Source organism: Callionymus lyra, chromosome 13, assembly GCF_982586985.1.
Source record: "Callionymus lyra chromosome 13, fCalLyr1.hap1.1, whole genome shotgun sequence".
In the NCBI taxonomy this organism is placed as follows: domain Eukaryota; kingdom Metazoa; phylum Chordata; class Actinopteri; order Syngnathiformes; family Callionymidae; genus Callionymus; species Callionymus lyra.
The window spans coordinates 26,396,097-26,411,946 of record NC_141830.1 but is presented as its reverse complement, the minus strand read 5'-3'; the positions used below and the strand labels follow the sequence as shown (position 1 = coordinate 26,411,946).

Below are 15,850 nucleotides of genomic sequence, written 5' to 3'. Positions count from 1 at the left end.
CCTCACCGGAGCTTCTGACAGGCACATACCTAACGCTATTAGAGAAGAAACAATGAGACCAATCATGAAACATTTTGGGTTTGTAACGCGTTGAAGTACGTGAGACGGAAGCGTAATTGTCTTGTACTTGACTGTTGAAAGAGATGATATGAAAAAACATTTCTCGTTGAATACAACACTGATCGTTGTAACGGGTGTTTACTAACGTGTCTGATGAACTGAGAACAAACATTGATTCTTTATATCTTTATTTAATTTAATCCGTACAAAATATAGATTTCATAGATTTATCTCTATGTTTTGTACAATCATCTCCATAATTTTATTCACGTGTATCCATGATCACAGTTTACTTTGGCCGACGGTGGGCGGGGCGAGTTCTACCACGACCTTGCCGAGGTTCTTCCCGGCATACATGTGGTCCACCGCCCGGAAGACAGACTCCAGCCCTACAAACCTCCCCTCCGGGGACAAGTCCCCACAGTCCACCTCACACACCAGTTTCCCTTTGGCGAGCATCTGCATCATTTTAGCGAGAGCGTCCTTGTAGTCACTGGCAAAGTGTGGCAGGAAGAAGCCGCGGATACTCGCCGACTTCTGAAGCAGTTTCACGGGCAGCGTTTCGCCTTTGAAAGGTGGGATCCCCGAGTCGCTCTGGTACCCCGAGATGAAGCCAATAACAATAAGCCGTCCCTTCTGAGCCAAACAGTTGACAGCCAATTCTAACACACTTCCTCCGACGGATTCGTAAACCACGTCTATACCTTGTGGGTACTCTTTTCTTAAGGTCTTGCCAAGATCCTCCTCGGTGTAGTTGATGGCTCTGTCGCACCCGATGGACTTCAGGAATCCCGCCTTCTCGTTGCTAGAGCAGGTCCCGATCACGTGGCAACCTGCCTGCTTCGCGAACTGCACCGCAAACTGTCCGGTCCCTCCGGCTGCCGCCGTGACCAGGACCGTCTCGCCTTTGACCAGGTCGCCCAGGCGGTTCAGGGCGATGTACGCGGTGGCGCCGCTGACCAGCAAGGTGAGGAACTCCGGCTTCACCGAGGGGACTGGCACGCTGGCTTTGGCCGACACCACCGTGTACTCGGCGAACGCGCCGTTGCTGAAGTAGGCCACCTTGTCCCCGACAGTGTAGCCGGAGCTGGCGCTGAGGCCGAGGCCGACGACTTCCCCGACTCCCTCGAAACCGATGTTGAAGGGTGGCCGCAGGGACGGGTCATAGCGACCCGCCGAGTAGTTAATATCGGAGGCGTTGATTCCAATGAACCTGAGGGACAAACGCACACGTACACGATGAGTAAAACAATGATATGGAAGGTTTTTTTTTTTAATTATAACAATTTAATGATTGAGTAGAGATAATTATTTTCTTATCAATTATTCACATCAGGTACTGAATAATTTAAGTAGATTGCAATAACATATTCCAGGGACTGGATTAGTGCACACTACATCTTTTCTTCTTTTTTTTACCCCTTATCCTTATTTTAATACATATATTATTTACTTTGTTGCACAAATTCCATCCTCACAAACTCACACGGTAACAGATAATCTAACACAACGAACACTTTCTTTTAAAATGTGGGAAAATAATATACATTTTTATTTTCTAAGCTGTTGAAGAACAAGGTAAGATAAGAAATAACTTTATTCTAAACGCATAAGGGCGTCAAACGCTTATACTTCTGTTATTAAGGCTTCATTGTTGTTACCTCGCTCGCTTCAGTTTACTTAAGAGATGATTCGCTTCCCTCCCGAATAACACACACACACACACACACACACACACACACACACACACACACACACACACACACACACACACACACACACACACACACACACACACACACACACACACACACACACACACACACACACACACACACACACACACACACACACACACACACACACACACACACACACACACACACACACACAGACACAGGAAAAGGCTTGTATCACAAAACACATTGCATGATGTCATGATTCATCGCCTCTAACAGACACCCACAACAAACTGTACTTTTCAAAACCCTCCGTCGTTTTCCTGCCTCGACACGAAGTCGGTGGTTTTGATTTTTTTTTCTTTTTCTCCGGCAACATGTTGGAAACAAATAAGTGCGAAAGGAATGTATAAATAAATCATTTACCGCCTTTTTTTTCGATCGGCGTGCCTGCTCTTCCTCATTACTGTGCATGACACTGGAGTACTTTGAGCTTCTAGATTGTGCCTCGGTGCTTTACAGATGGTCAGAATGATAACAACATAACACCTTCCATTTGATTTATGGCGCTTAGGATCCGTCTCCTCGAGCGGAGAACTTGTATCTTATCACAACTGCAAATTGACAGAGAGTTTAGAACAAGATTTGATGATTGAAATGAACTTAAATCAATGTTGTGACAAGTGGATATTGTTGAAAGTCTTATGAATGTGAAGAAATATTAGATTTTTCATTTGGTTTTAACTGTTACTTTGAGTCACACTGAGCTAAATATTCTATACATTAAATTCAAATGAACTCCCACAAGCTATTCATAGTTTCTATTGTGACTATTGTGAAAGCGACCCTGAGAATTATATGAACTTTTAACATTTAAATTAAAACATACATGTTAAATTATTAAAGTGATTTAGTGACTTAATGTTAATACATTAAATAAAAAGTACAAAAGATAAATCTACATTTTTACTTCCTGCATTTTTTGCTTCCATTAATTGTTCTAAACATAAAACTTTATTATTATATATTCTTAAATCAAACTATATTTAAGTTGACCAGGATTCTTCACTTCAAAATCTATTAGTTTGGAACTAAAATTGTATTTCAAAAAGAAGTAAAGGCATCATTATTTTCTATTGCTTATTTTGTGTGTTATTGTATTTCATTCTTCTATTCTGTACTTTCACCACAAACATTCCTGTGTTTTGTTGAAAGTTTCTGATTCGTGGTCCCATAATAAACAACCAAAAAAAAAAATACACTTAAAGTTTGGAGCTTTAATTCCCTTCAGTATTTTTTTTAATATCAGAGAACAGGGGAGATTTTTTTAAAATCAACTTTTTGTTGTTATTTCTGACATCAATAGTCGTAAAAGCTTCTCTTAAAACAACATCCACACGAGTACATTTATCTTTAAGGTGTATTCCAGTGACACGAGAAGCTTCTTCCATCATGATTTGTGACGTAAAAAGACAGTGGAACACAGAGAAAGGGGGGAGAGGGAGAGGGAGGGAGAGAGAGAGAGGGAGTGAGAGAGAGAGAGAGAGAGAGAGAGAGAGATAGATGCCGGGATGGATTGATAGACAAATGCAAGGAGGGCGGAACTTGGATTTACAGTACAGCGTTTATTGCGCACGTATTATCTTGTGATGATGAAGATGGAAACGATCGCAGGTGCGAGACAAAGGTGGCTCGAGGTAAGATCGCGATTCCTCAACTTTTACCCGTTTTTTGTCACGTGACAGATCCGTTCGAGGTCGTGATCGTAGCAAAAAAAGAACAACATGCGACTCACCGGTTCCTGACGAGCAGGTCCGCGTCCCCGGGCGTCGGGACCGCGGCGGCGCGCGCAGCCACAGCGACTCTGAAATCCTGGCTGAGGCGCGTGACGAGCAGCTTCCTCATGGAGCTCGGGATGGACGAGCCGCGGAAATCCATGAAGTGGTCCGAGTACGACGTGTCGATAATGGTGCGTCGCGGCGGAAGTGCACGAAGTGCGCGCAGGCGGGAGGTCGCGGCTCTCACGCCCGTGCTCGCCAGAGCCGACATTGGAATCCGCGGAAATGTGTCAAAGTTCACACGTGACGTCCGGTCGCGACGATCCGAAGAAGCCCCGAATAAACGCGAACGATAGCGTCCGGAAGGCGCGTGGACTCCGCCGGAAGCGTGTTGTTGGTGTAAAAAACACGTATTTAATGCGGTTTTACTGGGACTACAGACGCTGCTGTGGCTCCACTTCAAAGTCCCTCCCCTTTCTAGACACTTCCTAGTTAGAAATAAAGCCTCTTTCCTAAAAACAAACCCTGCTCTAAACACCACGTCCAATATCTATCTCATACTAAATATCGTTTAAAAAAACACCTTTTACTTACTAGTACTTTTTTTTTTTAAGAATTCATTTTAAAATATTTATTCATCGCTTTATTGCGTCGCAACTCTATACTATTTTTGGTTATGAATTCTCCCGGTTTGTGTTTTGTCGCTGGCATAAAAAAAGATAAAAAAGCAAGAGAAAGAAAAGGGGAGGGGGGACAAGACAATTAAAAAGATTGACAGGTAGGCTCCTCTGTCAGGGGTGACGCTCGTGGAGAGGGGAGGAGTAAAATGGAGCAGGAAAAGCCACTCGATGCGTCTGTCTATCAGTTGAGACTGTCTGAAACAGCTCCTGGATCCACCGCCTTGCTGCCATTTCCCCCTGGTTTGGACCGTCGCTCCCTGGATACTTGCTCCGCGACCCCCCGCTCGTACACGCGCTTCTTCGCAAACACGCTTTTGATCCCGGATTTGGTTTTGTTTTGCGTCAAAAATATATATATATAAAAAAAATTAATGATAATCCAGTCCGAGATGCGATGACGGCTCGGATTCCGGCGACTTCTCCACCGGAGGTAAGAATGGACAGAAGACGCTTGTGACCCTGGGAGAGCAGGAATGTGGAGGAGGGAGAGAGTCCACGAGCAGGATCCTGAGGTTCTGACATTTCTCTGTTTCTCCCCTTTTTCTTTCAGATCCCTGGGAACGCGAGAGAATAAGAAAAGAGGAATCGCTACACACTCCGGACTTATTTGCTGGCTTTATTTATTGAGTTAAAAAAAAAAAAAAAAGGAGCAGTGACTTCATAAAAACAACAACAACTTCAGAGAAGTCATCATGACGGACGATGATCTCTGACGGACATGAAGGTGTCACAGGCTGGAAGATTTCTCTCCTAAATCATCGCCGAATCCTGCCATCCAAAAAAAAAAAGACTGACAAAGAAGATTGATATTCTCAGCAGCGAGGTCCAAACTCCCCTTGTGTGAGAAAGAAAGGGATGGTTTCTTCAAACTGATGAACACTTGATTTTGGCGTCACTTCTGCATGAGAAGCAGCGGTGAGAGCAGCGGTCACTATGCCGAGGAGAAAGCAGCAAGAGCCGCGGCGATCAGCAGGTATAAAGCCCCTTCTAATCCCCCCTCCACACACTCTCCATCTCCCCTCTTTCAACTTCCACCTCACTCTGACATTCTCACCAAACACCAGTTGTTTTCGAACATCTGCTTTTCTTTTATTCTCAAATCCAGTAGAGATGCTGACAAAACCCTCAGATAATGGCACGTTATGGAAGATAAAAAGGAGGTTCAGGAGAGAGTGATGATGAACTAGTGGGTTTCTCTTTCTTCTACACCCACTTTTTCTCGTGTGTTTTTATTAGAGGATTGCCATTCTTGATTTGACGCGTGGTTGATCGCCTGTCACTCGGCCGGCTTTGATCCATTCGCCCGTGATAAACATCAATAAACCGTGAGAGAGAGAGAGAGAGAGAGAGAAGGGGTTTTGAGACTAAACTTTTCTCTTAAGAAGTCTCCCCACCAGATCCTGGAAGTGTGTTTAAGGGGCCGAAAGTGTGTGAGGTCCGAAGCGAAAAACATTCCTTCTCGGTTTCCTCAGTGTCGCCCAAAATCTGCCTGACACTTGTGTCCGACTGACAACGTTATCTCTGAGTGGTTTTGGGGGTTCAGACTCCCCACCTTCTCCCCCCCCCCCCCCACACCCCACACCCCTTGGTCTCCCTTCTGCCTTTAAACAAATGTAAATGAGTGACAGGGGTTTCTACCTCTGTGCTAATGAGGCCGGGCCTTTGAAGTTAGGCATTAACAACTGCAGCGAACAAAAGACAGTTACAGAATTTTAAAGAGATTCTGAAATATGAGGTGCAGAGCAGGTCGAAACAGGAGGGCCAGCAGCCGGAGAAGACTTTGAACTCAGCGGGTTTTTTTTTATCATTTTGAGCATGGAGCTGATGATGATGATGAGGAGGATTCTGAGAAGAGTTCTCGTCTGTAGACTTTCGAGCGGTAAAGATTCAGAATCGAATCATAGACTTTTGCACGTGTATTTATTTTCGTGGCCGTGGAACGATCAGAGTCGCACTTGTAGTTGAAAACATGACATCTCTTTGACCCCTCCCCTCTTTACTGCCACACACACACACACACACACACACACACACACACACACACACACACACACACACACACACACACACACACACACACACACACACACACACACACACACACACACACACACACCATTGAGCCGTGATACACCCCACTGTGGGACCACAGCATCCTAGGATGTAATGGTCAATCACAACTTGGCATGCGGGATGTTTTCCATTCTTCTATCATCAGCCCCATCAAGATACAGACCTTTCCCCTCCTTTTTTTTTTTTTTTTTTCTGTGCCCGGCAGCAACAAAACCATCGACACACACAGACCAGTTCGATCCTTCTGGGAGCTGGTGTTGACCTGCGAGGGCGTCCGAGCGTCATCCTCTAATAACATATAAATATATATCGTTTGAAAATGATCCAAGTGTTTTCATCCACTTGTTGTTTAACTAAACTTAAAAGTTTGACAAAATAGATTAACTTTCGTTGAAGTTATGGAAGTGAAAATGTATTTAAATGTATTTATTTTAACTTCCTTTTGTCTTCTATTTATTGGGAACATGTTTTTTTTAAACTATTTTACTAAATTAATCTTAGATTAATTTTTTAGCTTCATCACAACGTATCATTTTTTTTGTGAGTGATTCACTCCTTCTTTACTCACCGGCGCGTACAGAAACAACTTAATCCCAGGGCTAATTAAGAGGGAGCGAAGGCAGGAACAATTAAAAAGAGGAAGGGAAGTGACGGCATCAAACGCAGGAAAAAAAAGGTGTGTGTGTGTGTGTGTGTGTGTGTGTGTGTGTGTGTGTGTGTGTGTGTGTGTGTGTGTGTGTGTGTGTGTGTGTGTGTGTGTGTGTGTGTGTGTGTGTGTGTGTGTGTGTGTGTGTGTGTGTGTGTGTGTGTGTGTGTGTGTGTGTGTGTGTGTGTGTGTGTGTGTGTGTGTGTGTGTGTGTGTGTGTGTGTGTGTGTGTGTGTGTGTGTGTGTGTGTGTGTGTGTGTGTGTGTGTGTGTGTGTGGGCTTCATTAGAGAGAGCCCTAATTATCCGCGGAGCTGATGGATTTGTGACGGGCCCGAACGATTAATGCTGACAAATTCAGTAAGGTGTCAAGTCCGCAGCTGCCTTGATGTAATCAAGTTGATATTATACAGTCCCTGTAGCCTCCAGTGCAGCACCAACTCAATTTGCCCTGGCGCAGGTGACAAATGGACTTTGCTACCTGACTAATCACGTCAGGAGACAATGCCAGTTAATGACCTTTTCGGCGGTGAGGGCGGCGCCCCCCCTATCCCCACACCCTCACCATCACCTTCCTCTCAGACCCGGTCAAGGATCCTGAAACTCTCAAATGTTTTTAGCAGCAGCTCCGATTCAAACGATCCCTAAACCGACGTTGTTTAGAGCCGTCCGTCCTGTGCCGGTGCATCTCCAGCCTATCACGACACGGCCTGCTCGAGCGAACCCACCCCGGCTCCTCGCTGAAGGCCTCCAGTTTATTTCCGAGCTGAAGAATCACTGTACCCAGGGATTAATGATTTTGCATGCCCGGGGTGGCTAAGATTACACAGCGACCTTTGTGCTCTTACTTGACGATGCTGTTATGTGATATTCCTCAGATTTATCTGCCCCCCACCACACACACACACACACACACACACTCTCAGACACATACAAACACCAGTGTCCCGAGGAGCGTCGACTTTTTTTTAAATCTCTCAAAAGTTCCTGGATTGGAAGGAAAATAAAGATGATGTTGGCACTTGTGTGTTTGAAAGTTCGAGCGAACCCGAGGGCGGACGTGGAGTAACGAGGAAAAGTGTGTGTGACACAGAGCGGCTGCAGGAGTGAGACGGAGGCTGAAAGTATGTGTGTGTGTTCGTAGTTTAGCACTGACTGGTGTTAGTTTTCCTGGAATGAATAACTTGAACGGGGTGTAACGGTAACCATGTTCGTCATCCCCTCTCGTCGTGCCCCCCCCGCTGGACCAGTTTAAAAACACTGAGGTTTATTTCTCACTTCTGAATGTCGGACCCTCTCACGACCTCCAATCCCACCGTCATATCGGGACGACACGTATCGATCCGACCCCGTTTTACTTTTCATCCCTCCGGTCTCGCTGGTGTGTTTTTTGTGCACATTCCTTGAGGTATTTGTAGAGGGTGCGAGAAAACATCAATACACTAAAACATCGCAATGTTTTTTTTACTCACCATAGCATATCCAGGACTGTGAGGAACTATTCACATGTTCACGGTGAAAATTCAACAGTTAATAAATCAATTTCGTTAATTGTTTTATTTGTTCGTCCAACAAAAATACCCAATACTTTTTATTTTCTCTTGAAATACATTCATCATCTTCATCATTGTGGGTTCGCTATGACAGTTTTCCTACAATTTAATTCTTTGAAAAAATTATATTGATTAGTATAGCTTCCTCTGCAGCTAAAGGATAAAATCTGGCGAGATCCCAATGATAACTGGGTACTAGAGGATACAGTCCACTCCTGAAGCTTTAAAACTGTGCGTTTACTACCATTACATTATTTAAAAAAAGAAACTGAGTATATCATTGGTCCGACCGTATCGCCGTATATCGTATCGTTGCCCCTTTATCGCCATTCGTATTGTACATTTTTTAATCGTACTTGGCTAAAGGTTACTATAATTGAATGTGCTAACTGCCATTAGCCGGTGTCAATGGATCCACATATTGTCAATATCAACGTGGTAGTGGTTGTATGTATTTACATCTGGGATTGGAACCGGTTTAAGGTCAAACGTGTAGGAGGGACCCGAGGATGTGTGTTTGTTATTTACCTGAAAGACTGAAGTGCACTCATAGTAAAGAACGTGGTACTTGATACTTGATACTGATAATCGGTATTCGACAACAATTTTGTTACCACAAGGATAAAAAAACTCTTAAAAAAGTAAAAAAGAGACTCTATACTGTGTGTATATATATATATATATATATATATATATATATATATATACAAAGAAACTGCAACTTTGAAAACAAGATTTTGATACTTTTGTTGTACGACATTTTAGTACTAATACTTTTAACAACCCTAGTAGTGAAGGTAAATAAAGGCATAGAACCGGGGTCACCAAGAGTACCCGGGCGCGGGTATAACTGATGGTGCAAAGTTTTTATTTTAACGTAATACAACAGTGGCTCATTTACACTGCAAATATAGTAGCTTTACTTTTACTAATGTGTTTCCTGTGAAGTGGAAACCGGTCCTGGTACCTCGTGAAGTGGACCTGGGTTGTGAAAAGGTCTCTGACCCCCGGCGCGGATACTAACTGGATCAGACGTGTGCGTCAAATATATTTCTTTACTCAAGAAATTCTCTCGTTTGTATTTTCCCTTTCGTGTTCTGTTTGATTCTTATCAAACCCAAAGCTGCCCTCGGGCAGTACCATCACTAGAGGCGTGTTAGGAAAAAAAACCAAAAAACCCAAAACATCTTTAACCCTAAACACAGACGAGCAGAGCGACACATGAACACACACACCTAATGCTTGAGTGCAGCCAGCATGTCTCTGTGGGAGGTCATAATGGAGGTGGCTTAGTATGATGGGAAATCATATCATTAAAGCAGCCAGATGTGCTTTGTTGCCTCGCAGCACATAAAAACGGCAGCAAGTCATGAGATCCGACCCAAAAAAAGGCGAAAAAACCCGAGGCTGGAGCAGATAGATCGCAGCCCTCCGGGACGACGGTCTCACTCCTGACTGCCATGGAAAAACAATTTCCCCCCCAAAAATAAAGAAAGTTCTTTTCTCACGTCCCCCGGTCGTCCCGACACGTTCCCATCGTGACGATCGGAATCAAAGCCTTGAGTAATCGCTAAGTAATATTTGTTTTGTGCTGAGTAATTGTGTTTCGTTAAGGGCCGAGGAAGGAAAACGTGTCTTTGGGTAGAAACTCTTCTTGCGTCCTCGGAGGGCGATGAGAGGAGGAAGCGTTCGAGACGAGCCGTCGTCCGACGTTCACGACGCGCAAATCGACATCTTTAAATTTTCTTAAGTAAAGATTTTGCTGAGGGTTGAATTTGTTCTCTTGATCGCTGCCCTCTCGGGGGGGCCACGAGAGGAGAGTCTGCCGGAGCCAAATTTAACATGTTATTTCCATCAATAAAAGATGAGCAATTATGGGCTATTTTGTCTGATAAGTATTTGAGCTCCTCAGCGCGCTGGAAAAACATACACATGAAGCTTACGCACTCATTACATCAGTGCGAGGCTTTGATGCCAACAAACAAATATGAAGGGCCCGCGAGAAGAGCCTTATCCAGGGACACACACTCCTCTCTACCTCTTTCTATCTCTATCCTCCTCTCCGTCCTGCCTTCTCAAGCATGTTTTCCAACATCTCCCGCTGCATGAATGCGTGTTTCGAGACACGCCGAACGAGAAGAAAGTGCATAAAGTGCTGGTGGAGGACGAGGAAAAACTGCTTCTTATTCTGCGTCAGTTGCGTGTTGGTGGTTTGGGAAGTAAAAAAAAAGAGTAACAAGTGACTGCAAGAAATTCTACGTTTCCTGCTCGTGTTTGTTTTCTAGTACATTTTTTTCAAATATCTCTAGTTTTATAGAAATTGTTCTATAAAGTAAATACGTGTTTTTTATTCATTTGTATTGGTTGATGTCAAGAGTTAATACACCTTGATCTTTAGTTACGTTGTGTAATAGTTTCTTATTGAGAAATATATATTTTTATACCTTTAATTGTTTGTGTCTTTTCTAGTAATATAATCTACTTTCTTTTTTTAAACAACTTTTTATCTGATTCTGTCGTATATTCTAGTTCGTTTTTTTTTCTTTTGAGAAACTTTTATAATAATGTTAATCAATGTCTGTGCTTTGAAACGTTTTTTCATTTTACGATAAGGGTTAATATTAGTTTTAATTGATTAATTTTTTAATGTATTTTATTTATTATTTGCCCAATTTTCTAGTGCATTTTTCCAATATTTCCTTCAGAGAAACATTTTTTAAAATTATTTTCTGTGTTCAACAGTAAATATAGTGTATGTTTGCTAAAGTAAAGCTGCTTTAATGTGAGTTTTAATGTCCCTCTCTCTAGTAAAATTATATTGTAGTGCATGTAGTGTTTTTAATTATCGAGAACGTTTTTCTTGATAGATCTATTTTTTATTTGCAAATCCTTTAGTTTTATAGTAAATGGTAATGATGAACTCAGGTAAATAGGTGATGTAGAAACTCTTAATTTTATTTGTTACTGAGAAAAGTGTTTTTTATTATTATTATGTTCATCTATTAAAGTAAATAGGTGCTTTAAAAAGTGCTTTTATATTTCCTTATTCATGTCAAATGTCTAGTAAAGTTATATTCCAGTAGCTTCTTATACAGAAACCTTTTTTTTTTTTACATATATTTTCTTGGATAGTTTTGATCTTTTATAGTCAATCAATGTCTGCTCAATTTAATGGATGACTTTCAAAAGTTTATTTTCCGTGTCTCTCGTGTTTTTGTTACGATTTGTGTGTTTTTGATTCCTCGTCAACAAACATTCTAGGAAAAAGAAGATGAAACACTGCTTTGATCAGTCTTGTTAACTCAGGTTTGATTCTCAGCTAATGTTTTCATTTGTTGCATCTCAGTGTTCGTGGCACCGAGGCCGCGTCGCCGCGGTGATTACGCTGGCGTCGCTCCGGTTCCAACGAGAAATTGAACTTTTCTACAAATGTTACACATCAGAGGAGTTTAATGCTTTAAGTGCTGAGGTGGCAGTTTTTTGCTGTTGATTTCTGAACTTTGAAAACGTGGTCTTTGGCTGCGGACCCTTAACTTCGGCATCAAATGTGGCACCGAGTGGGTGGCAGAGTGGCACGGAAAGTGGAGGCAATGTGGCGAAGTGGGGCGTGTGTGTGTGTGTGTGTGAGGGGGGGGGGGCAGCTTTTAGGACGGGTATTAAATCTGACAGATGAGCAGGACGATGGACAAATTCTCCCGCAACAGCTGTGTCTGCCGCCATTATCCTGACAGGTGTCAATTAAGAATTACTGCCCCCCCCCCCACACACCACCACCACCACACCCTCGCTAACTCACAATAAATGCCGCCCCCCCTTCACTGTGTCCAGCTGTCGGGCGTGCGAGAGATACAACACTTTACCCTTGTCGGCGTCGTCTCCAGCCCTGAAGCCTCTGTCCTACTCTCCGTCTTTGAAGCTCGCGGATCAATAGCTCGACATAGTTGTGACGCTGGTGTCTGTGGGCGGAGTCGCTTTCTCAGTTTATAGCCATGTAGAGTGACTTTTCTGATTCTGACTCATGTGATTTACTGTGGAACTCTGTCCGACCAGGTAGTAAAGTATGTTCTTCTTAAGTATCTTTATACTTAAGAAGAACATACTTCCTCTGATTCTTGGCATTTTTTCTCTTCATATATTTTAAATAAACGATTAATACAAACAAGACTTAACTCAAAATAAGCTTTGTTTGGATTGTAATCAGAAACTTTCCTTCTGGAATTAAAGCTGCTCTTTATCAAAAAGACACTTTGTTATCGTCATCTTTCAACGTGACTATAACGAATCATCCCAATATTGAAGTATTTTTTAAATTGTTTTTTGCTTCAAACAATATATATAAATATTTACTAGATTAAATTACAAAAATTGTATATAAGTTGGTCTACAGCTGCAAATCAATCAATCAATCAACTTTATTCATAAAGGACTTTAACAACAACAACAGTCTATAAAGTGAGGGATCAATAAAGTTTTACCTTACCTTACCTTACAAAGTGATGTACAATGAAAGATATAACAATATCAAATAAAACAAAAGTAAAAAAGCACTAAAAACAGCTCTGAGTCTCGTGCTGTGTTAAAAGCAGAAAAGTATACCAATTCTGGGAGTAAAATAAAATGATTTTCTTTAGTTTTAAAGTCTATATACAAGTTACAAAAACAAACTTGAATGAATCAATTTTATCTATAAATAAATATAGTTGGTTTTACTCATTTTTGGTAAAATAGCAAAATGTTTTTCTTTTTAATTTAAATCATATTTAACTTTAGGAAAAGTAACTATCTTATTGTTGATTTTATTTTTTTTTCTTCCATTATTGTCTGCACACGTGCTTCGCTGTTTGGGATCTGTAGTTTTTTAAAATTTTGTTTCCTGCTTAACATAAACATCAGATAGAAAAAACGACACCGGTGCGAGTGCACAAGGCTTCCCAGGAAAACGAGAGGTTTCGCATGTTCGCGCGGGACTCGCCGTTTTGGATTTTCCTCCTGAAAATAAATAATCATTTACCACGAGAAATAAACAGGAGGACGATAATGTCGACTTTACTTTCTCACTCATTTCCAAACGTCTCCTTCCTCGTCTAAATGTTTCTCTCTCTCTCTCTCTCTCTCTCTCTCTCTCTCTCGTTGTTATCTTTGCCCTCTCGCTCGCACATTTGCGTGTAATCAAAGCAAACGGCTGCTAAAGCTGAAAGGGAAACCTTCTTTGTGGAGATGGATGGAGGGATTAAATATTAACCGGATGCGGCTGACTTAAGGCAAGTGTTTTACATAGCCGTGTGCATTGATCCCCTCGCCCCGGCGCCTCCACTCGTTTGGCCGACCCCCGCCGTTAATTTCTCACCATCATCATCATCATCATCGTGGTCGTGGTCGTTGGGAAACGCTTCACTCTTCCCCCTCCTCCCCTCCGCTCTCGCCGGGGCAGGTGAGATGGATGATAGCAATTTGAGATTTTGTTTGTGCGTGTGATCATGGAGATTGTTTTTGGTGTTACAATGGCGTAACAATCCCGGTGATTAATTGAGGCCGAATGTGTTACCGGGGGATCCAGATCCAGGCTTCGCCGCCGACTTTGTGAATGTTTATCAGCTGACCTTGAACGCCGCCGCCCGCACTCCTTCGCGCTCGCACAGCAAACACTCGCTCCCAGGATCCGGCCTCACACACACTGCCCCCCTTGTCATCTCACTTCCTTCATTTCCTCACGTCGTCTTTCTTCCCCTCGTATCCCGCTGCGATAAAACCAGAACATCAAACCTGGCGAGCGCGGAGACTAAACAAAAACAAGGTGGCCACAATGAGTGCACTTTATGTGGACGCACGTGAGCAGAAGGGAATGTTGCTCCAGTGTTTTGTGGGTCGACGCAGCAATATCCTGCGGGTCACAGAGGCAGCTTGTTAACAGAGCTGCGGCAGCGTTCAGAACCAACACCGACGCATTTATTGCTCAGGTTTCTGCCGGAGTCGTCGTCGTGCGGGCCCTCTGGCATTTAGAAATGCAGCGTCGCACTCCTGCAGTCGTCAGTCATGGCCGCCGCTCATCACTCAGTCCTAATGATGACTCGCCCCCCCCGCCGCCCCCACTCAGCTCTGCCCCACCCCGGCCCGGCCGACGGGGTCACAGGCAGGTCGTGACCTCAAGGTGGACTGTGATCTGGACACTGGTATCTCTGAGCTTTTACAGTTTACATTTGTCAGGCATGATAACACCTACTTGAAAGTCAAAAAATGAATCTAATAATCTTTTTTATTGAGATTAAACATGTGACATTATTGACATTAGTGTCATGTGACACTAGGAAGGTTGAAATCACAATCTTCTTCCATTGGCTGGATTTTATTTTTCAATTAAAAAAAATTAATACAATTGAGTTGAAGTTCTTCGTATCAGTTGACGTCGTTTTACTTGTTTTAATGTAATGAACTTTACAAAATATTAGGCAAGAATCTGTCGCTACGATCACGATACGTTGGCAACGACGCCATATTATGCGATACTTCGGGAACAACGACACGTTGTGTTGTTTTAAATTGAAACAGAGGGATCCACGTTTGTATTTCACTGATGAGTATCAGTATAGTATCGTACAAAAAACATATTGCGATGTTTAAGTGTGAATGTCACTTCAAGATGTTGTTTTTTATCGTCATCTTCATGGATGTCCATATTGTTAATGGATACTTTTTTCTAAACTTGTATTTATTCAAGTATTTATTTTCCCACCGCTGCTCAAGAGTCTGTGATCAAGTTAAACGGCGTATTAATATTTAATATTTAATATTTGACCTCCGGGTGACTCGATTCACAACCATGTTCCTGTTTTTACACTTTATTTTTGAACGTGTGATCACAAGTTAACGCTTTTAAACTTTAAAAATTAATTACTGGTGAATTTGACGTGTACTTGTAAATTAATAATCATATTTACATTTCGTTGTTGACCCGATTCACGACCATGTTCCTGTTTTTACACGTAACCTACGAACGTCTGATCATAATTATCATTTTCAGAAAGATTTCTTCTTCTGTTAAAGGCTGAGACGATCAGTTTGATACCTACGTTGGTGACGGTCGCGGTTGAATCTGATGTGTCATCGTCGAACAAAATGGATATCGATCGAGACGCATCTGGCAGATGCTTGAATCAGCGTCCTGTCATATTAACAATTTGTCGTTGACCTTTGAGTGAAACGTCTCCCGTCAATGACATAAAACACACTTTTTTTTCACCTGCAGAAATACAGATCAGTTTTCTCTGCTCCACCTTCTATTGATGTTTTTTTTTTCTGTCTCGGTGCATCTTTCTGTCTTTTGCTCTTTAGCTCTGCTTTAAATGCAACCACGGTCCCCATAGCAACACATCGTCAATTCTCTCT

The 15,850-nt window shown here is 42.5% G+C and overlaps 2 protein-coding genes across 2 annotated transcripts in view; one reads left to right on the top strand and one right to left on the bottom strand.

Annotated features, from left to right (window-relative positions):
* Positions 1-235: 235 nt before the first annotated feature.
* Positions 236-3,977, bottom strand: LOC148067926 (prostaglandin reductase 3-like). Its single transcript, XM_087805599.1, has 2 exons — positions 3,535-3,977; positions 236-1,273 (listed from the first exon to the last, which is right to left on the bottom strand). The coding sequence occupies exons 1-2, from the start codon at positions 3,786-3,788 to the stop codon at positions 343-345; spliced, it is 1,185 nt and encodes a 394-aa protein (XP_087661725.1). The 5' UTR covers positions 3,789-3,977; the 3' UTR covers positions 236-342.
* LOC148067925 (teashirt homolog 1-like) overlaps positions 3,296-15,850 on the top strand; it is a 38,322-nt gene continuing 25,767 nt past the window's right edge. The window contains exons 1-2 of the mRNA XM_087805592.1: positions 3,296-3,436; positions 4,748-5,170. Coding sequence (XP_087661718.1) covers positions 5,131-5,170 — 40 coding nt within the window. The 5' untranslated portion in view covers positions 3,296-3,436; positions 4,748-5,130. The remainder of the gene's footprint in view (positions 3,437-4,747; positions 5,171-15,850) is intronic.

Bases quoted from the DNA above. Each gene is read 5' to 3' on its own strand.
- LOC148067926 (XM_087805599.1), bottom strand. From the start codon at position 3,788: ATGTCGGCTCTGGCGAGCACGGGCGTGAGAGCCGCGACCTCCCGCCTG. The intron at 1,274-3,534 runs GTGAGTCGCATG...TTTGTCCCTCAG, and splicing joins GACCTGCTCGTCAGGAACCG to GTTCATTGGAATCAACGCCT.